General features: G+C 39.8%; 2 protein-coding genes across 4 annotated transcripts; both read left to right on the top strand.

The window, feature by feature from the left end:
* The first annotated feature begins 1,879 nt into the window (after nt 1-1,879).
* LOC102226584 (transcription cofactor vestigial-like protein 4) lies at nt 1,880-5,881 on the top strand. The gene is made up of 5 exons (XM_005808959.3): nt 1,880-2,268; nt 3,870-3,993; nt 4,080-4,323; nt 4,870-4,951; nt 5,083-5,881. Exons 1-5 carry the CDS (start codon nt 2,202-2,204, stop codon nt 5,373-5,375), a joined length of 810 nt encoding a protein of 269 aa, XP_005809016.1. The 5' UTR covers nt 1,880-2,201; the 3' UTR covers nt 5,376-5,881.
* A 5,563-nt stretch (nt 5,882-11,444) lies between these two features.
* Nucleotides 11,445-21,375, top strand: LOC102226845 (sodium-dependent phosphate transporter 1-A-like). 3 transcript variants are annotated; one of them, XM_005808960.2, is made up of 12 exons: nt 11,445-11,564; nt 13,220-13,346; nt 13,452-13,819; nt 13,909-14,049; nt 14,158-14,243; nt 15,187-15,283; nt 16,332-16,451; nt 17,419-17,622; nt 17,760-18,231; nt 18,306-18,491; nt 18,578-18,662; nt 20,056-21,375. In XM_005808960.2, exons 3-12 carry the CDS (start codon nt 13,471-13,473, stop codon nt 20,209-20,211), a joined length of 1,896 nt encoding a protein of 631 aa, XP_005809017.1. In that variant the 5' UTR covers nt 11,445-11,564; nt 13,220-13,346; nt 13,452-13,470; the 3' UTR covers nt 20,212-21,375. The 3 variants fall into 3 exon arrangements, with proteins under 3 accessions (XP_005809017.1, XP_023198778.1, XP_023198777.1); XM_023343010.1 differs by having other exon boundaries at nt 13,449-13,819; nt 17,778-18,231; XM_023343009.1 differs by having other exon boundaries at nt 13,449-13,819.
* Nucleotides 21,376-22,538: the final 1,163 nt, after the last annotated feature.

The following is a 22,538-nucleotide window of genomic DNA, read 5'->3' as shown; positions in this document are numbered from 1 at the left end:
CCTCAAGTGAAAGCAGAACTTAAGCATATCAAACAAAAGTTACAGTGATATGAACACACACATATATATATATATATATATATATATATATATATATATATATATATATATATATATATATATATATATATATATATATATATTTATCTTGTCAATCTCAAATTAATGGCGAACCAACCAGACATTGTCGTAGTGGATAAACAACAGAGGAAAGCCGTTGTGGTAGATGTAGCAATACCAAGCGACTGCAACATCATGAAAAAGGAGCACGAAAAACTAGAGAAATACCAGGGCCTCAGGAAGGAACTGGAGAGGGCCTGGAAGGTGAAGACCACAGTGGTGCCTGTGGTCATCGGGGCCCTCGGGGCAGTCACCCCCAAACTGGACCAATGGCTACAACAGATCCAGGAACAACATCAGACATCTCAGTCCAGAAATGTGCAGTCCTTGGCACAGCCAAGATACTGCGCAGAACCCTCAAGCTCCCAGGCCTCTGGTAGCGGACCCGAGCTCAAAGGATAAGAACCACCTGCGGTGGGTGAGAAGGGAATTTTTTAAAATTTATTTATTTATTTGTTTGTTTGTTTGTTTCGGGGTTTCTTGTGCCACCCTTTGGCTTTAAGATGTCGTGATTCTATGACTGTTCATTCAGCTCTGTAGATAAACACAAACCTTTTGTAGATTGCCTAATTTTTCCTCAGAGTGGTAACAGCGAGAGCTTTATTTATGTTATTTGAGAAATCCGTCCTTGTCATTCCAGTTATCATGTCACCCAAAGGTTTTGGTGTGGTTTATGAGTTTTCTCTTTCATGACGAGCTAAGCTTAACCCAACTGCTTTTACATCCCGAGATTAGAGTCTTGACACCTTGTTGCACAATTGTTGCTATATAATGATCATTTTAAATTGAGTTAGAACAGTCTTAAAACATTAGCGGTCTCTCGCGTCATGTGTCTGATTTCTATTTGCATTATGGAAATACTTTGAAACGGTGAGATCACTGAGTAATGCAGTTTTGTTGGAGCATAATGCTGTCATGACACACAGGTTTAGATAATGTCATGAACTGCATTCATTAAAGAGGTTTGCTCTCAGACTTGCTTGTCCACTCACAGATTCCTTGCATTTTAAGACTAAATTCCTCATGTGGTGAAATGTTAACTCTGCAAAGAATCAGTCACTGTGTAAACACGTCTTTAAACGTGCACCTTAAAACAGGAATGTTTCATCCCTTATTATCGAAACACGCTGTAGAAAGTCTTGTTTCTCCAGTACATATCGACGTAAGGGGGCACTGTTGTGCTGAAATTAGACCAGGTTTTGTTTATGAATACTATTCAGGCAAGACCTTTGCAGCAGGAGTGCTTTGAAATTTTTTTGTTGTTGTTGTTTAAGGCCAATATTCCTCGTGCATGATTAGACGGGTGTTTTCTCGCAGTAGCACACACAGTGCGGGGTTGTTTGTTTCTCATACCGCCAATGTCGTAGTGTCTGCAGATAAGATTGTCCTCATGGCTGCAGTATTTTCAGAACTTAGGAGTCTTTGTCCAGCCGTTAACAAAAGCCTTTGGATTATATGTGAGGCGGGCTCAGAGTACAGCTGCAAGCGTGTATGGGCAGGTCAGTGGAATGACTGAAGCCACGGTGGGCTAAGTAGTCAGAAAAATGCCGTTTGGTGAGATTTCAGATCTGGGGGCGGGGTGGGGAAGGACAGACAAGGGTGGGCAAGGTGTTGATTCCACGGAGGGGAAACAAAAGGCATTCTTCACCTTTAGGAGTCACTGAAACCCCTCTTGGAAAGGAAATGTACATGCCTAAAAACTGGTTCGCTTTTTAATTATTTTAGACTTGGGAGCATAGTTAAAGGATTTGTGAATGCTCTTCTGGTAGGAGGGAGCAGTGTAACCCCGTGACATTTCAACAACTCAACTTTCCACTTTGGAAACGAGTTTACCTGTGAGAACCTTTCGCCTAAAAAACACCGCAACAATGGAGTGAATGAACGAGGCGGTCTGATTGGCCCGGAGAGCAGCCAATCTGCGTGCAGGCATGAGTCACAGGTCGAGGCGGTCCGCGCTCACCTGACACTTTACCTACCTGAGCGCAGAGCCAGAATCTCATTACCCTTCTAATACAAGCCATACCTGAGCTTCAGATTGCTCCACCGAGTGTTTTTCTCCACTCAGACAAAGTCCAGCAGCCATGGCTGTGGCTAACTTCCAGTACATTACCCGGATGAGCAGTGGCTTCAAGGTCTACATATTAGAAGGTGAGTTTGGGGAACACTTTCTCTTTGTTTCTTTGTGTTGCTTTGTGATATAAAAATACATGTACTTTTATGACCAGTAAAAGTAACACGAACCGCTTTACGTTTCCGTGATCTCTGTCAGCATGTATTTGTCTCATTAATGGACAAAGTCGTTACCTGTTTTTGTTCCACCGCTGTGTGCCTTTGTTCTGCCATTGATGTTTATGTAAATAAAGTGATTGATAAGAAGACGCTGTTCTTATCAATCTGATCAATTTGATCAGATATCAAGTTGATATCTGATCAAACTGAAGCTAAAATCCAAAAAGTACCTCATACAACGCACGTTTCAGATGAATATTGTTGGACTGGAACCTTTTTTTTTTAAATACAGGAAGTCTTGTCAAAATTAAAATGACGAGGGACTCCACTTTAAACCTCCTTTCTAAAATGTCAACAAAGGAATTGCAAAGTGTGTGCCGCTTTCGGATTTCAGCAAAAGTCTGATTAAATTTAGCCAAACAGAAGGTCATGCGGCGCACACTCACAGCTAATAAGAAAAAAAAATATCCATGCCCGAGGCATTAGAAAATCAGCATAGGTGTGGTTATACCTGCTCCCCCTCCATAATGGCACACTGTGTGAAGGAGTAGCACGCAGGTGATGGAATGTTTATGCAATAGGTAACGCAAGCTGACGAGTCCAAGCAATGACGCTGAACTCCCCCCTTTTTTTGTCCTGCACTGCGAAAACAGATAATCACCTATTGTTTCAGTCCAGCCAGACTGCAGTGGTTATTGTTGTCTTGCAAACGGAATAATCCTCCAGTCCCTTGGTGAATGTGGACTTGCGAGTGTCGAGAGAGCACGAAGCATGGGGGTGATCGCAATTTCAAGGAGTGTTGGTGTTTTGACTATAAGCATGACATCCCATCGTAAACTCTGATGGCACATTGATTTGGTTTAGTGTGTGCTCCATTTGGAATCAAATGCAGCCACGAAAGACCTGTGAAAATCACACCCTTTTCTTTTTAAACTGATGGACTGAATCTCACGATTGTGAATCTCCTCAACTCTTCAGCTTATCAGAGCCAACCTCAGCTCATGTGTTTTGGCTTGAGTAGACTCAAAATAAAATTTAAAAAATAGGCGCATCTACATTCACAAAGGGGTTTGCCTATATAACAGTTGGAGATGTTTAAATGTTTGCCTTTCTACCCCACAAAATTACATTAAAATCTGTGTTGATCGTGTTCTTGGAGGCGTGTGAACTGGCTGTATGCCAACATTGAAGAAAAACAACATTTACCGTTAGCATTGAATCAGCTGTGAAGTGTTGAAACCCTCACTGATCAGGTAGATCGAGTTTAGCTACTTAACGGAGCTTACAATTAACGGTGAAAAAAATAAAAATTTTCCCACGACTAGCTGTCATGCAGGTTGATGTCATGGGATGAAAACAACTGTTAGTCACCCATAAGTGTTAAGTACTTTCTAACAGGTAAAAACATTATGACAGGTCACTTCAGATGAAAGATGGTATCCGTCCAATAGTATATCAGGATGTTGTCATCATGTTGCGTAAACCTTTCTGATCGTCTAACTCTAGCCCCTGTTTTATAGGCCAGCCTCATCTCAGAGGTGAAGACCGGTACAGGCATATGGGGAACGAGCGACCTCGAGCTCCGGCTGTGTTTCCGGTCAAACGCAAGCGCAACTACGAGAGAGGCCTCACGTTGGAGGAGAGGTTAGCAGAACTTTTTATTTTTGCCCACATAAATGCACGTTTTCTTGAAGAAACGAAGCCATTTCTGATGACTATATCTGTTTTAGGCGAGAGCGGGCAATAAACAGGAACAAGATGGTCCAGAGGGCTGGTCCAGTGCCTGCACCCTTCAGTACCCAGCAGAGTCCATCATCTCCACAGAGCCCAACGCCTAGTCCTACCAGCCCTTTCCCCCCCTACGTCTACTACACACCAGTCAGCGATGAACCCCTGGCACTCATCAAAAAACCAAGGAAAGACCCTGAAAACGCAAGAGAAAAGACTACGGCCTCTGCTGCCACTCAGATCCAGGTATTTCAGCTGTTCTGAACAAGGGCCGCTTGTTTCTTCAACAGGCCAGATTTTGACTGAGATAAAGGAAGTTCAGGCAGTCATTACTTTGGAAACGTGGCAGCTCTGTCTGATGTTCCTTTTAACTTCAGCATAGCTTGAGGGTAACCCACAGCAGGGGTACATCTCTACTCTTTAGTCAGTGAAGTCTATTGAGTGCACACAGGCCTAAGCTTGCCTGAGCAATGCAATCCAGCCGGATTCAAGTAGAAAATGTAAGCAATGGAAAGAGGAATGCCCTCAACAAGACCAAACAGACTGCTTTCCTTCTGAACTGTTTATGGCATCACAGTAGAAGTGAGTTGGCTTTCAGGAGCAAACCCAACCAGTTTAATCACTTCTGCGTTAAACTGTGCACATTGCTGTGGTTGTAATCTTAACAGAGTGCATTCTCAGGTTTAGGCAGCAACAATGAAGGTTAAAGATTCAAAGGAAAACAAAACATAGGATCACTGTTGAAATTCTAATAGTGATTGACCCACTTTTGTCTTTTTTCCTTTTCCACAGATGCGCCCATCAGTGATCACCTGTGTGTCATCAGTACAAAGCCCTTCTTCTAGACCCGATGTCCGCAAAAGCCACTCCTCAGGTCAGTCTCTCACTCTCTCCAGACTTTCACACTCAACTCATAGACTAAATAACCACTCAGTCTTGAACAGACTCTCTCTGACTCACAGAGGTGTGTATTTGACTTGTGTCATACATCCTTCCTTTTTCCAGGAGACTCCAAATGCAATTATGATCATGTCCTCGAGGAGCATTTCCAGAGGAGCCTAGGGGTGAATTACCAACAAGCGCCCACCAAGGAACTTTCCATCAGTGTGTCCGTGGATGACCACTTTGCCAAGGCACTGGGAGAGGACAAGTGGCTGCAGATCAAATCCAAGTCGTCCTCCTGCTCCTCCACGCCTCCCAGTAGCCCCAGCGTCACCCACTCGCCCACCTACAGCCACAGTCCCAACCATTCCCACAAACAGTCACCGCTGACATCCAGCCACTGGACCCTTAACTAAGCGGAAATGGCACCACTACTGAACTTTTTTATTTTTTTAATTTTTTTTACATTTCAGCGCCTACAGTTTGCCTGTCCACGTAAAACAGACGAGCCAGCGCAAGTGTTCAGAGATGGTCAACGGATCACAACCAAGTGCACTCACCGTGGACGTGTGCACATCCAAACCCGATGCACTAACCTCTGATAAATGTAGCATTGAGCCGAAGAACGTTGTTTTGTTACATTTCTACCCTGTGCGTGCTTAGCATCTGACACTTGAAATACTATAGATGGTGTTTGGGCCAAGTAATCCTCTACATTTCTTTAAGTTTGTGCCATTAGCAGATTGCATGTTTGCCACAAATTGACTGTATTGTATTTATGTTCTGATACACTGTTTGTTTTTTTTCCCAGTCTGAATGACTGGTCTGTCTGCTGTGTAAAATTTTGCTTGTAAGCTTTATACAAATCTAAGTTTTGACAAATGTTTTTCTAAAAAAAAAGAATAAAATGAACAAAAATATATATTTTTTTATGTTTCTTTCTTTTGCATGGATGACAAGTCTGAGAGGAAATGGAAGATTATGGGTATCTTTTAAGTGAAGATCAGAGTGATCCGGACAATCTAATTTAATCAGTGAGTCAGTGAACACACCTGGCCAGAAGACGGTATCCAACAATAAGCATTGTTGCCCAACTCTAAAATTAAATGGCTGCATGAGCAACTCATTCCAGACCCCTTTTCCAGTAAATCTGAGAGAATGTAGGGAGCATGTCCCAGCAGGCGCGCTGACATTCCTGTGTCCTGAGAAAATGACTCTCTCAGATCTCACAGATCCTGTTTGGCAAGGGATATAAGGTAGGGCTGGAGGGGAATAAAGGGTTGGGCTGATCGGCCTGAGCATGAGAACTAGTCATGCTCTGCTGTTCCCTTTTTGCATGTCCTAGCTTGTCAAATTTTGAAAACGATTGGAGACTTTGACTGAAAAATACCAAAGAGGCTGTGTCTGAAATTCAAATTCTAAAAGATTACTTTGAACGTCTGGATAATTTGTTCTTGGGCGAGAAAACTACAGTTGAGTAAAGCTGAGCTATGGATATTGTTTCTGTCTTCATCTTTATACAAATGAAATAAACTTTTGTATTTGTTAGAGTAAACCTCTTTACGACAAAACGCCATCAAACGTTTACACTCAACAGTGTCTTGGGTGAGTTCGCAAGTATGGGAGCAAAATATTGATCAACCTTGGAAGATTATTTTCCCCCAGTGAGTCACAAACTAGTATTTCAACAAATTCATCCAGTGTAACCTGAATAGGGGCTTTGATGCCACCTAGAGGCTCCCAAGAAGTGCTTAAACAACCAATATTTCCAGTGACTCATGTCGTGCGATAAACAACTTCACCAGTAACTATCAGTTCTTTTGAAAACGGCTGTTTGGACGCAGGTGTTTTCACACTGAAGCGAAAGAGGAAATCATTTTCTCTCATAGAATCACAATAAAATGCATGAAGTCTCACTACATTTGAGGTTTTCCCTCCAAAATCTGGAAGGCAATGCAGTAAAAAATAAAAAAAATAAAAATCTATCAGTGTAGCAAGGAGGTCAGGACAAGCACAGCATGTCCTGAGTGCCATCATTTTGATAGATAGTTTTTGAACTGTACAGAGCAATTTGCTATGAGAATGTGACGAGAAATACTTCTCATGCAGCTGCATAACAAATGCACATTGTTGAGTGAGGGAGCAGTCACTGCTCACTGCCATCCCTAATCCTACATAAATGACAGAAAACAGCATTTAACTCATGCAAACAGTTATTAAAAATCTCTTACCATAAGAAAAATTGCCCACACCATTCTGGGAAAATTCTTGAATTTTTGTTGGATAAATCGCTGTCAACAAATCCGTAATCCTTTCTGTAAACACGAAACAGTAGTGCACTAATCTCATGAGAACATAAATGTGCTGTGATGTTGGTAAATAGATCTTGCGAAGCGTTGTGTTTAATCAGGGAAAGTTGTCTGGGATATACACTTTTATAATTCCGAGCTTTTAACCAGCCGGTTATTGTGAAAGGATACTGGCGCCTCTGGTGCAACAACGTCGCCTCATGGTAGAGAGCTTGTTTCTGAAATTTTCCATGTTGTATTCACTTAAAGTACTTTTTAGCAATTGCTTTTAAGATTAGCTAAGACATGAGAAGCTTCAGTTATTAATGAATTGATTTTATTTGTAGTAAAAGTTAATGTCACCACTGTTTTTCCCTCGATGTCCACACATGGCAAAATTAAGGGATTTAAATGCTGGTAGAATTGCTGAACGTTTACCGAAAAAGAAGACCTTGCTGGTAAAATTTTCAAAACCAATTGTGAAAATTGATTGTCTCTACAAAATGAGAAAAGTTATCTTTTTATGATCTGCAGCATTTTTGCTGCTGTGCTTTGCACGAATTTTAATATTCCTCTTGAATATTTTCACTTTTCATTATAAAAAAAATTGGAAATTTTGGTTTGCACTTTGACTGGACCACCATGAATATTACTTGATCAAAACCATTCCATTGTTGCTCTGCCTGTATGTTAAAGGTCACCGTCTAACTGAGGTTTGAAATTAAGACTGAATTAATAAAGTTGAATTAATAAAATCTTCTTTCTTCTTGGGCTTCTTTAAGCAATTCCATAGTCTTAACATTCGCATTGGCAAGAACCTATACTCCAGAAATTAGCTGATTTAATATGTTAAAACTGTTTTTTTGTTTTGTTTTTTTTCCAGTTCCTGCAAAATGTAATTCAGTTTTGAACTTTATAAGAGATATTTTAAACATACATTTAAAAGGGGAAATTTGAATTGCACAAAAAAAGAAAGCACATACAAATAAATGTTCTCATCAAAGCATGATTTATTTTCTTTTAAATCCATGCACTAAACATATAATGAAATAAAGCTGTCTTGTCAGAGAGACTGCTTGACGTTATGATAAGTTCCAGTTCAAGTTAATTTTATATGGGTAGAAGTTGCTCCACTTATCCACTCAAAACCCCTCCATTATGTGCTTTGTGAAATCTTCAAAGCATGGATATTGTTTTATAACCTAATCCTGTTTTAAATTTCTTAACAATTGTATTTCTTATTTGCCTGCTGTGATCCTTGGGCTTTATTATGCTGTTTGTTCACTAATGACCTCTAACAAGCGCTCAAGGCCGTCACAGAACAGCTTAACTTAAACTGAGGTCAAGTTACACACATATGCATCCCACACTTTTAATATTTTTATTTTGAAAGTAAAATATTGTGGATCTTTTTTCCTCTGCTTCCCAGTGAAGCGTGGCTTTCTGTTGATCTAATGCTTAATATTCCATTTAAAAAAAAGGATGAAAGTGCTTGTGAGCAGTTGTGTAAGCGTGGCTTCGGTGAGGTGAAAATATTCCACGTAGCTGGCACTTCTGTATACATGTCACACATGCAGACCTCACCAAGGACAAACTAAATAAGTAATGAAAGGAGGAAGTGATCAGCATATTCAGAGGCATCAGAGCATTTTAGGACGAAGTCAGCACTGCTGACGTTAAACATGTCTCCAGGACATTCCCGGAAAAAGGGACCTGAGCAACAGGTTGATTAGTAACACTGTTTGTGACTGTTGCTTCGCAGTGGCTGAGCTGTTTATAGTTTGATTTTTTTTTTTAATTATTATTATTATTATAATACGGTCAAAGTTGTTTCCTTTTTTTTTCGGATCAATTTGTTGAACTTACTTTTAAAGTGCTACTGATTTGTAATGAAAACACGTCATTGAAATCACCAGCCAGTGTTAGTGATTTCAGTCCAGCAGTGCCTGCAGAAAATATTCAAAGTAATGGCCAGGTGGGGGCCAGCAGTACATTTTGAGCCAATAGCCATTTTATTTGCAGCTAATAAAATTCTACATCTGTACAGCAACTAAAGTAATTTGTTTCTGGTTTTCAGTTTGACTCAAAATGAAAACTGTGTCAGATTCTTTGATCTGTTTTTTTTGTGTGTCATCATCTAAGTTTTAAATGGGTGTGATTTCTCCAGTGATTCATATTTAAGTTTACAGTAATGGTGAGTTCACCATTGTCTCTAAACAAATAACACAAATGGGTTTAACCCCTTAACCGTCACTCCCAAAATGCTTGCTTGTCAGTCAATGGTTCCATGGCGTCTTCATGATAGTTCAGGATTTTAAAGTCCCCATTTGAAGAAACTAAAGTGTTGGGTATTTCAGGGGGCAGGGTTTAACTTTTACTGCTTTTTCACTCGCTACATTCTCTCTGCCAGAAGAGACATGAAGCATGCAGTCTCCTGTATGTGTAATTACTGTAAACAGTAACATAGAAATAGACAAAAAAAAAAAAATACAAATCAAATCCCATAATCACATGGTTCTCAGAGTTGGTACAAGTAACACCGATGGTACTTGGGTTGTCTTTAGTGGTTGTTCAGGAATAATTTTTGGTTTAAACTTCCAGAAAGAGGAGTTGCTCAAGCATGTTTATGTTTCCTTTAAACAAATACTTGAAAAAATGAGTAGTACTGTGGAAAATTTTCTGAGAAGTCCCTGTATAAACTGAGGAGGACAAAAATGAACCTGGCGCAGTGGCTAGTGGTAGCTCTGTTGAACGTGATCCGAGAACGACCCAAGTAAACCCAAACAAACTGTTTTCCAGTTGCAAGTCAGAAAGCTAGCGAGTTATGCTGTTACATTCAGTGACAAGCTAACTATTGTTAGCTGGCCTATAATTCTGTAATCTTCTGTGTGTCTTATTTATTCAAACACCAATCATGTCAGATTCACATAAAAAATATATCTCTACTATTTTTGCTTCAATTATCCTCAGTGACGCGTGGTTCAAGGAATTGCAAGTTTAATTTAGAACCACTGATACTTCTTGTTAATTCATGTATAAATTGATGTTGAGTGCATAACTGAATTGAATCCTTCAACAGAGTCTACAGTACCTTTTCTGTTTTCCTTTTAGAAAAAACACAAATTGTGTTGTGTTACGGTTTTAAAATAGATGTCGGCTCTGTGGTATATGGAAACATGAGTATATGTTGAAGTGGTACTTTTTATGAAAAGTATGAGGACCACTGCATATTTGTGGCTTCTGCTTCTGAGGGTCCTCTGGAACACGTACTTGTATGCCTTGCCTTGAAACATCACAAACAGTATATATGAAAATGATCTAGTTTAATAGTTCATCACTCACTACTGATAACTGCCGTTTGCATCTGTGCTGGAGTCACACTTCATTCATTCTGCAAAAGTAAATTAATCAGTGGATAAATTACCATCTTCTGTGTGTGCTGGTAACCAGATGATTAAACTTGCCCCTCCTTCCCAGCTCTGTTAAGTCTGAGCTGAAATACGGCACTCCAGTCATGATGGCAACACCAAATGAGTGAGTCAGAGTAAGAAATTACCTTTGTTATTAATTTACTATTATTCATTTAATAGGTAATGTAAGGTGAGTAATCTGGGAACAAAGTTAGATAAATTATATAGTCACCTTACACAAAACCTGATTTAGGGTTGTTAAATTGAGAGCATGCAAAAAAAAAGTCTGGGCAGATTAGTGGTTTGCAGACTGATGAGTAGGGCTAAAAACAGAAGAGGTGCGTCAATTATGAGCTCATAAAATCTTGGCTCCAGTTCCAATCGGGATTTTTCTAGGTTTTGGGGGCTGCTATGCGATAATTGGCCAGCAGGTGTCTCCAAAGTGCACTCTCCTGTGTCCACGTTTTTGACCTTATACTGTCTTGAAATACTGTGCGAAATTACACTATCGTCCAAAGAATAGTATGACCTGAATTAGAAAATAGATTATATTCGTCATAGCAATAGCTTTTTCTCTTTCTTTATTTCGGATGTAGAGGTACAGCATAATTTGAGGATAAAATAAGACAAGATAATCAGCACACAGCTGTAATTATTCTGCACCCTGTCAACAAACAGGCTAAACATTAGCTTCTGCACGGCAGCTGTCCCATGACCGGAGTGAAAAGGCGTGTTCTCGGCTCGGCATATAAAGCAGCCCCCAGCAGAAGCCCCACTAATGCTACAGGCCGCTGCTCTGCCCCCTCAGCCTGCGTGGTCATCCTGCAACTGTTGGTCCTGCTCACAGCTGACAGCAGCAGCCTGAGGACAGACACCAACACGCCGAGGGAAACTGCACGTCTCTCACGTGAGTGTCGCTTTTTTCCCCTCCACTTTATAGAGTGGCTTGCATTTTTATGTGGCCTCTTTGAATTATGTAAGGGCAACTAAGGAGATTAACATACCACCTGATGAAAACTGGCTCAAAACTACTGACTATTGTTGCTGTTTTTTTACGGCAGTTATTCCAAAACTATTAGGTGCTTTATTTATTTATTTATGAAAAAAATGGTTCTTTTTGTATACGTTTCCACAATACTTTTTTTTTCCCTATTAGTCTGAACTTGATATGAAAAATGGATGTCAGAATCTAAGAGATTACATAATTTCAAAATTTTACTTTTATTGATATAAAAATTATATTATTACAGAGGCTTAGTGACTTCAGCCCTTGTGTTAAAAAGTATTAGGGGAAAGCAATTTCTGAATTACTTTCACGTAAGATATTTCAGGCAGGTGCCTTGTTAGTTATTGAACCTTAAACAAATATACAGTACAAATACAAACATTATGCAAACATTTACCCTCTATGTGCTTTAAATACAGAAAAAGCTTGGCTGCATATAAAAATCTATTGAAGGGAACAACAAAAAAGTTTAGTTTCTTTATTTCTCTTTTTAAAAGTAAATTTAAGGATTCAAGTCTTAAATAACTGCAGCAAGTTATTTTTTTGTAAACTCAAATTCCCATTTACAATTATTATATGCTTTCAAGCTAATTTGTGTGACTTTGTGTCCCAAGGTTGGGTATGCATGCGCAACATTTTTTAAAATTTGCCGAACTTTTGCAGTGCGTTTTTAAATAAATACAATTAACAATGCTGTAGAAACATTTCTCTGCATAATTCTTTGGTCTTTGCATACTCTTATTATGCATATTTGAGTAAAGCATGAAAACCACACTTTATGCATCATTCGAAACTGAACAGAATCATTCTACACCGATCACAGGTTCTTACAAATTGGTTAAAACTTTTACTTTGTAGCAATCAAAAAAAAAAAAAGAGGTCACTAGAGGTGCTTGGCCTGGCCACCTTCAATGCAAGAACCATAACTGACAACACCTATAAAAGCAGATGAGTCATTAAGTTTTGTTAGATTAAAAAAATTCTAAAAAGACTCTCTATTGCGGCAAACCAATTTCAGGGTGAGCTCACTTAGAACCTCCTGAGAGCATGCTGAACAAGTTCAGATTTTGCATCGATCAGTGTGTTGTAAATTAATTATATGCTGTACCTCGGCATCAGTGGACTTAATGTGGATTTGATCATTAAATCATTTAAAAGGTTCTTCTCTTTTATCGCCATGGGAATAACCTGATTGAGGCATTAAAGGCTTAAATACACTCATGAGCTCTTGCCCTCCAAAACATATTCCAGTTAACTTCAGTGCTCTCTGCTTCCTCTGACACACTCTGCTGTAAAGTTATTTTTAGCGCTATTTATCCCTGATTGAGCCATTTTGTTCACCAGTCAAAGAAAGTGCTTTTATTTTACTGGCAGGAATAGCTCCTCCCCCCAAACCCCGCCATATTTGAGTAAATCATGCATGTCAAGGTAAAGGATGCGTGCCGCTTGTTTTTTGTTGGGTTGTTTGGGCTTGTTAATGTGTAACTCAGCTTAGTGTTTGCTTGTCTATGGGATGATGCCTATACTGACTCATATATATATCTGTGTTTTTGCAGCGTGAATCATCTGAGGATCACAATGGACTCTTCTCCCATTTCCATACAGGGTCATTTCATAATGAGCCTCACAGAAAAACCCTGCATACCCAGCTAGCAATAGATTTAATCAATTTTCCACTACTAGGTTAGTTTATTCTAAGTCTTAGAGTTTTTGTTATTATTTATTGATACATACTACCTCAAAAGTTACTATCAAACAACAAATTAGTTTTTTTTTTTTTTTTAGTAGAATAACATTGAGAATACTCATGGATACAACTACTCTAGCAACGTTGGCTGCTGCCACCACTGTAGCTCTGGTCTCCCGGTCAGACATGTCGGACTACCTTTGGCTCTTGGTGGTCGGATTCATCATCGCCTTCATCCTGGCGTTTTCGGTGGGAGCCAACGACGTCGCCAACTCTTTCGGCACGGCGGTGGGCTCCGGAGTGGTCACCCTGCGGCAGGCCTGCATCCTGGCCACCATCTTTGAGACGGTGGGCTCGGTGCTGTTGGGGGCAAAGGTCAGCGAGACCATCCGTCAGGGGATCATCGATGTGCGCATGTACAACGGCTCAGAGCACGTGCTCATGGCGGGCTCGATAAGTGCCATGTGTGGTGAGCCTTCACACAGATTTTGTTTTCGTTTTGAAAGTGCGAACCTTTAGGCCATAAACAAAAGCTCAGCTGGTGTTTTTGTGCCACAGGCTCTGCCGTGTGGCAGCTGACTGCTTCGTTCCTGAAGCTCCCCATCTCTGGAACCCACTGCATTGTTGGGGCCACAATTGGCTTTTCAATGGTAGCGAGAGGCCCCAAGGGGGTCAAATGGATGGAACTACTTCGCATTGGTAAACAGACTTTCTCTTTCCAAGTATTCCAGCAAAAAGGAAGAATAATCTACAAAAACTAAAATCCAAGTCAGTAAATAAATTGTACGTGAAATGTTCTGTTTAAAGTGGCATCATGGTTCCTGTCGCCTGTTCTGTCGGGAATCATGTCGGCAATTCTCTTTTATTTCGTCCGCAAATTCATCCTGAATAAGGTAAGTAAATAAAGAAAGGATCTGTGTGATTAGATCATGAAATGATAAATCATATTTAATATTCTTGTTTTGTTATTTGTTACATTATTATAGTTGTAGTACTGCTTCAGTCCTGGCTGAGCATCATTTCATGTAAATAATAATGTACACAAAGCTGTAGATTTTAACTATTTGTTGAAAGCACCGCCTCAATACTAAGCCTACTAAGTACCACCATCATGGCAGACATTTTGAAACATCAATACAGCAAGACTTTGGATTTTTTCAGTTTGCTTGATATTTTATTTTTGTGCTATTCATTTTTCAACACGGCTGTTAAAATGTTCAAGCTACACATTGGGAAAATAAATGGCAGAAATAAAAAAGTCAGACTTCTTTTACCCACCCCGACCTCAGAATCCAAAGTGGTCGTCTTAAAACGTAAAATGTAGTGACAGCTGCAGCAACTGCCTAAAAGTTGTCTATTTGAACTTCTGATATTTCATATCTCATAATATAGTACACAGACCTAGTCCGCTACAACCTCTGTCAGCATTGCGTGTTACGGTGGGAATGCACGAAATACTACGGAAAAAAATTATTAGCTTGTGTTGCTAATAGTAGTTAGCATGTCACTGATCCCTCAGATTTCCAGTTTTAAAGTGGAACAAGGTGAATTTGGATTTGAGGTCTGTACCAAATCCACATCTTCTCCCAGACTGTGAGAGAACACTTTTAGGATCGATTGACTTCACTGAAATATCCAATTCATAATAATCTGATACGTCTGCCTGATCAGAGCAAACTTTACTCTTAAAGGCTAAACTTAAAGAAAACAGGAACAAAGACTTTCAGCTGGATATTTACTTCACAACCTTGAACGTGCTCAGTTTTCATACCCATTTCTTGTTAGGAAACTGCACTTGATTTAGAATTACAAAAGGTCTCTTTTTTTTCCCCACAGTCTAACCCTGTGCCCAATGGACTGAGAGCCCTTCCTGTCTTCTATGGCATCACTATGGGCATCAACCTCTTCTCCATCATGTTCACCGGAGCTCCACGTGAGTATCACATAGGCACACCAAGCCAGAAAGTCACTTGATATTTTCTCCAAATGAGCCTGAGGAAATATCAAGGATGGTTCATGACAAAATTATGATCCAAAGAATGAAAATGTATTAGATTATTAACTTTATTCCTTACTAATATTTGTATTAATTGCAAAAAAACATCCCCATACTAGGCTTGATATAAAATTAATGAGGTACAAGAGAACAGAATAAAATAATCCCCTATTGAATGGATTTTTGAAAGCCCCATTGGCATTCATTGGCAGGATTGGACTTTTCAAAAGGGCACCTGACTGCACACCACTGTGGCAGAAAATGTCCAAAATAGTCCTGTTGTACAAAAGTACTGTGCATCTTTTCACGATCATATCGTGCAGAAGGTCGTTGCGGTTATCTCTTGCAAGTTTGATGGAAATCCATTAGTTCTGTTGAGTTTTCTTGAACTGAAATGAGATTATCTCCTTGCACGCCTCGCACACAGTGTTTGAGGCCAGTCCGGTTTAGCATGTACGTTAGAGATAGGCTACACCCATAGTGTTGCTTGGGCTTATTTGGTGTTATGATCCAGCTGCTCACAAGAAAGAAAGATTAAGCTCATTTTAATCCACCTTCAAAAGGCAGAAAACAACATCACACTGTATGTGTAGTAAAAATATTAGAAGAGAAGAGGAATTACTAAAACTTCCACCAACTGAGTTTTTATCACCATGCCGCAAGACTGGCCTCTTCCTCAGTATCTGATTGGAGGAGTGTGCACTTTCCCTGATACTGCCGCCTTTAAACAGAAAGACATGCTGGCATCTGAGGAGGGAACATTTAAGAAAAATGTGATCATTTTCTACAAATTACATGACTAACTTGTTATGTTGGACACCTGCTGTCCTGCTTCTAAGGCGATGTAATTTTAGTAAGACAGGTTTTGTTGCTTTTCAGTTTTAGAGCGTGAAGGCAAAAAATAAATGGACACAAGGTTCTGTTTGTGTTTTGTTTTTTTCCTGAGGCAACCTTTTCTGACATGTCTCTTTTCCTTTGTCCATAGTGCTTGGCTTTGACAGGATGCCCTGGTGGGGCACTCTGTGCATTTCTCTGGGCTGTGCCATCATCACCGCTCTGGTTGTTTGGTTTGTTGTCTGTCCACGCCTCAAGAAGAAAATTGAACGTGAGTGTAACAGAGACAGCTTCAGTAAGACATTGCACAAACATTCTAGATTCGAGGATGAAACTGTTGAACTACTGACTAGGAAGCACAGTGCTTCATAGAAGAAATCACGCCCACTCAACTCTTTAACGTTTTGTCACGTTGCGACCAAAAACCTCAGTGTATTTTATTGGTAATTTATTGATACATCAACAGAAAGTAGCAAACAACTGGAAAAAAAAGATACATGATATTCAAAGTGTACAAGTAATTTCAACGTTCTGTATTCTGATATACGTAAAGAAATGTAGCGGAGTTTAGAACTTCTCTAATGAGTAAATAGAGTCAAATTGTGTGTTTCTTTATTATGAGTATAAATCCATCTGTTCCACACAGCAGACAGGCCAGGGTAAAAGATGTGGAGAAATTTAAAGCAGGATTTTGTTGTAGAACAATAAACCCAGTTCTGGTTAAATAAGACTACGACTGAACTGCTCATCACCCTGATGATTGCAGAAAATAGTGGTGGCAGCATCATGCTCGGGGGACTATTTTTACCTCAGCATGGACAGAGTGTTGTGGTCCTTAGGACTTTGATTTTGTACAATGATCATTTTGTAGTGTTGTTTACTTTTTTAGTCTTGTTGACGACCCTGTTTGGATCCCATATCAAACATTCCTGCAATTACTTCTCCCTGTTATTTAGTCACTTGAGCAATTTTGCAAAGAGAAATTTGCACAATATTCAGTCTCTTGATGTGCACACACAGTGAGGAAATACTTTAAAAACATCGCACAGCCATAACTATGCTTTTATGCACTTCTTTGTATTGGTCTACCACATAAAATCCCATAAACCATTGTACGATTACATAATCTATCGCCACGGATCCACCAGCAATAAATTCAATTTAATAAATCTGTAAATTCTGCTGCAGTATAACTGTCTGCAACAAAGCCGTTTGACTCGTAACGTCTCACTTTTCAGGTGAAACAGCTCCTGCTCCCTATGAGACTCCATTAATGGAGAAGAACTCGAGCAAACCTCCAGCAGAACAACCTCAAATCCTGTCTGACCTCCATCTGCAGAACCCTCCGGTAGAAACCCAGAAGGTGGCCTTTAAACTGGGAGGCTCAGAGGAGACTGATCTAAACAGCGACATAGAATCCAAAGATCTTGACATCTCTAACGGTGAGAATTTTTAAATCTGGTGCTGGGAATCTTACATTTTTCACACCAGTGTCACAGTTATCAAGATGTGGTTACACCACAAGCAGCTACGACCGACCAGTTAGCAAGACAATATTATAAGAGAGATTTTCCAACAGTTCTGAATGGCTCTGTAGGCCACATGACGATCACCGATCCCCACAGTGGACGCTCCCATACCATCCACAAGGACTCTGGCCTTTACAAAGACCTGCTGCACAAGCTCCACAAAGCCAAGGTTGGGGACTGCATCGGTGACAGTGACACAGAGGAGCGACCCATGCGGAGGAACAACAGCTACACATCCTACACCATGGCTATATACGGTATCCAAGGCGATCCTAAATACAGAGACGTGGACACCGGCTTTCAGAGGAGACCTCGGGTGGACAGCTACAGCAGCTACAACTCAGCAGTGACCACTGGAAGCACCGTCCCGGACGGGAGCGCGACGCAGGAAGCCGACGCAAGCGTTGCTGAGGCGGAAGACGAGCTGGAGATCGACCAACCTGCAGTTTCTTTGCTTTTCCAGTTTTTGCAAATACTAACTGCATGTTTCGGCTCCTTTGCTCATGGGGGAAATGACGTCAGGTAAGCAAGGGTGTTTTTTTCAGTTTGCCTAAGTATGATCTTTTTAATGATTTACATTTAATTTCTTTCTCTAGCAATGCTATTGGCCCACTGGTAGCCCTGTGGCTTCTCTATGAGAGCGGGTCTGTGGTGTCGAATGCTCCCACTCCCATCTGGCTGCTCCTATACGGCGGAGTAGGAATCTGTGCTGGTCTCTGGGTTTGGGGTCGGAGGGTGATCCAGACCATGGGTAAAGACCTGACCCCCATTACACCCTCAAGGTATGCCTCGTAGCTATGCCCCCTCTGAGCAGAAGTTATGATTTATCAGGTTGTTAAACCAAAATAAACTTCTCCTTTCTCTGCAGTGGATTCAGTATCGAGCTGGCTTCAGCTGCCACGGTCGTTGTAGCATCTAATATTGGTCTTCCTGTCAGCACGACACATTGCAAGGTAATAAAGCTAAAATCTCTGATCCTTTATCACAAACAGATAGAGAGGTGAGCTCTGAGCATGTTATGAAAGTCATATATCACAAAAATGCTTAACTTGCAAACATAATCACACCCCTTGAATTTTTTTTCAATTTTTTTTATGTAACAATGTTACATCCCCAAGGCAGTCTAGGGGTTTTGGAGAGGGGCTGTAACAATAGATAAACCAGGGAAAAATGAAGAGACAAAACCAGGAGGGTAAAGTTAAAAGTTTATTCTTTAAGTGGGATCGGAAGAAGTCTCAAAGGTGAAAATGAGAACCTAAAAGGAAAGAAAGGGGAGAATAACAACAAAAACCAGGGTTTCTAGCAGACAACTCCTCCATCACAGCACCACAAAGCTGCAGAACACATGCTGCCCAATTGGCCGAGAGGCCCTGAAAGTCAGTTTCCCAGCTAGCCTTATACTCTGCTAATCAAGCGGCAGAGTGAAACCAGCTGGGCCTGCTTAACCCGCCGGAGCTCAGCAGCAACCTGAACTGGGGGGGAAATCCTACATGCAGCCGCCACTGCATGTAACAAACAACCATAAACTTAAATCTATTTCATTAGGATTTTGTATGATGGATCAACACAAAACAAGCAAAATTGTACTTTTTTGTTGTTTTTTTCCCAGCTTTTGGGTTTTTGGATGCTAGCCTGGTGCTTTGCAAAAATTATAGATGATTCAAAGATTGATGATCAAATGCAGTCTATGTTCTTGAAGCAAAAACCTTGAGAAATAAACCTTTATTTTAGTGCCAAGTACCAAAATTGGCTTCTGATTACAGTTGCAAGTCTTTTGGGCGATGTCTCTCTGCACATTTAAAGACTGAAAACGTATTTCCAAAGTTTAATGGAAAGCATCCATCAAAACTACATATTTTAAGTCTTGCTACAGATTTGAATTCAATTTAGGTCTGGACTTTGACTGGACCATTCAAACGAACAAATATGCTTTGATACAAACCTCCAGCAGGTTTACTGCAGGGATTACTCTGAAAATGTGTTTACCTTCATCCAGCTTCTCTGCTTTGGATGAAGAAAATCAACTCCACAGCACCAAATTGACAATGACGCATGCTTTATGCTGGAGTTGGTGTATTTACTAATTAGTTGACTTCTACAGACAGTTGGACTCAGTTTTATTTTAGGGTATTTCTTTAAAGTGGGCTTAACACCCGGAGCTTCAGGTTGTTAAATTGTGAAGAATTTTTAAACACGTCCTTTTCATCATCATGCACTTCATTTTGTTGCTATATCACATCAAAAATCAATAAATTATATTCAGGTTTGTGGTTGTTTGATCACAAAAGTTAAAAGTTCAAGTGGAAAGATGTTTTCATTCTTCCAGTAACTCTTACTTGCACACAGGTGGGATCTGTGGTGGCCGTCGGGTGGCTGCGCTCCAGGAAATCAGTTGACTGGCGTCTGTTCAGGAACATCTTCATCGCCTGGTTTGTCACAGTTCCCATCTCTGGGCTCATCAGTGCTGCCATTATGGCTCTCTTTGTATATGTTATTCTGTAAAACCCCCATCTTGAAGCACTGTTAGCTTCCCGCTCTCTACTTTCACCAGTTTCTTAAAAAATATGCTTTCACTTTGTTACCTGCTAATGATTGATTTATCATTTAGCGTAATTTTGTCTCCATCCATCATTTTATAGGAATGTTTTCAAGAATGACATGGAGTTTTAGTAACACTGTTCAGCTGTCCAAAAGACTGCGATCATGTACAGTATATTCCTCTGTATATTTGTATAAAAATTATGTGTATAATCCAAATCAGTTTTCTGAAGATTAAGAGTATGCAGTAGCCAATAGCTTGAATGGAAATTAAATTATTGAACATATTTGAATGGAAAGAGTTGTTTCATGAGAAGTGATTTCACAGTATGTATGAAAAGAAAATATTCACTTCACATTGTTCTGTGGGGGGAAAAATACTCTGAGCTTAAATTTCAAATTATAAAAATAATAGAACAAAATTAACAGGTTTGCTTAGTTTGTGTTTGTTATAATATCTATGTATATGTATACATATTTGTTCTGCACTCATACACATTTAATAATATTTCAAATAAAAGTACAACGTGAATTACAATTCAGATGAATTGTAATTTCTTTTTAATTTCACCACAAGGTGGTGCTATTTCTGCAAAGGCCTATAGATAAACAGTTCAAGCTCAGTCAGATTGCATCGAAAACATAATGTGAACATTACTTCACATGTGTGTAGTCTATTTGTTTCATTGATATTTGATAGATTTTTAAAATGTTTTTCCAATGTTGTTGTATGATTATCTCTGTGTTTGTTTGGGTTTTGTTTTTTTTTTCTTTAGTATTTTTCCCCCTATCCTGCTGCATGGAAAAAAAATCCCAAAGGGGACAATAATATAGTGATACCGAGACTTTTATGAATCAGTCAAACGTGTGTACATTGGAACAATAATTGTGAACGATTAAATTCTATTTATTTTTAGTGTGTAGCACCAGTTCTCAACAAATCTCACCTCACGACATTTCACAAGGTAAACAGGTCCAAACTGGGAGATGAGAACAGAAAGCAAACAGGAAATCACACAGAATCATTAGTGCAGGCACAAGTTTGAATGCAGAAAGTTTACATATAAGCAAATTACTCATGGTGCATTGTTATTGAAAGGTATTTTTAATAAAACCACTTTCCTGCTGTTCCTGTTATGTGTCATTGCTCACGTGCTGCTCATTCACACTGGCCAAACAAAGGTCCCTAAGCCCTGTTCTAGCACCGGCCTTAAATATGAGTAAAAGTCGGATTTGATTTCGAGTTGCATTACCTGCCTTGCTTGATTTCCCTTAACAATGACCTTTATCCGTACTTTCTATAAACCATCCACCCAGACATGCAAATGTCTCTCTCCAGGATGGCATCAGGCAGTGTGCTACAGAAAAGGTGGGAAAGGTTGCCTGACCTTCAGAGGGGAAAACAGAGACACTCAGGACAAATAGCCATGAATGTACACACTCACACCTAAGTGCAACCTAGAAATACCAAATAACCTAACATGCATGCTTTTCGACTGTAAGGAGAAGAGAACCAGGAGAGAACCCACGCAGACGGACCCCAGACCATGATTCCAACCCAGGTCCTTCTGCAAGGCAGGTTCAGCCTTTCTCATTCGTTTTTTTTTTTTTTTTTTGCATTTATATATCCATTTTAATCTTGCAACATGACGGATATTCTTTCTTTGGTCTCTGTCTGTTTGCTAGTGTAGCTCTGCCAGCAGTGAAAAACAGCACTGGAGTATCAGAAGAGACATAACGTGACCCTTAAGAAAATGCATTGTTTTGTCTCAGGCTGCACATGGCTAATTTCTGACACTGCCTGGATTATAAATAAGGCTGGTCATTCTGGACTTTGACACATCAGGTAAAGGTGTGGTTGGATTTGGGTGTTGTTCCAATTTTGACTGCTACTGAAGTTCAATTTGTTGTTTCCTAAAATATCTCAATGTAACAAAACCTTTTTTTTAAATAGATAAAGATGGCTGAGTCTGTGTTAAAGACTCATCCCAGAGATGAACCTGACTGATCTGAAAGTAGGAAGAAAATTGCAAAAGAAACTTGAGTAACACAAAGCAACCTCTATAGAATAAACATTTTCCAGATTTTGCTTCCGTTCTGTTGCTTTGCCAGTATATAATAATTAAAATAGGTTTCATTTCCAAAAGTCCACAGCAAAAAAAAAAAAAGAAAAAAAAAGCTTCAGACAAACATCTATCATAAAGTTGCTTTGTTTTTTAGTTCTCAGTTCACTAACACCAACATTCCACGTGATGGCGCTGTTTTGTAAAGCTAGAGCCGCTATTGTTGGT

The sequence above is a fragment of the Xiphophorus maculatus genome, chromosome 12 (genome assembly GCF_002775205.1).
Source record: "Xiphophorus maculatus strain JP 163 A chromosome 12, X_maculatus-5.0-male, whole genome shotgun sequence".
NCBI classification, from domain to species: domain Eukaryota; kingdom Metazoa; phylum Chordata; class Actinopteri; order Cyprinodontiformes; family Poeciliidae; genus Xiphophorus; species Xiphophorus maculatus.
The sequence above is the reverse complement of the archived record's forward strand: the minus strand, read 5'-3'. Positions and strand labels throughout refer to the sequence as shown.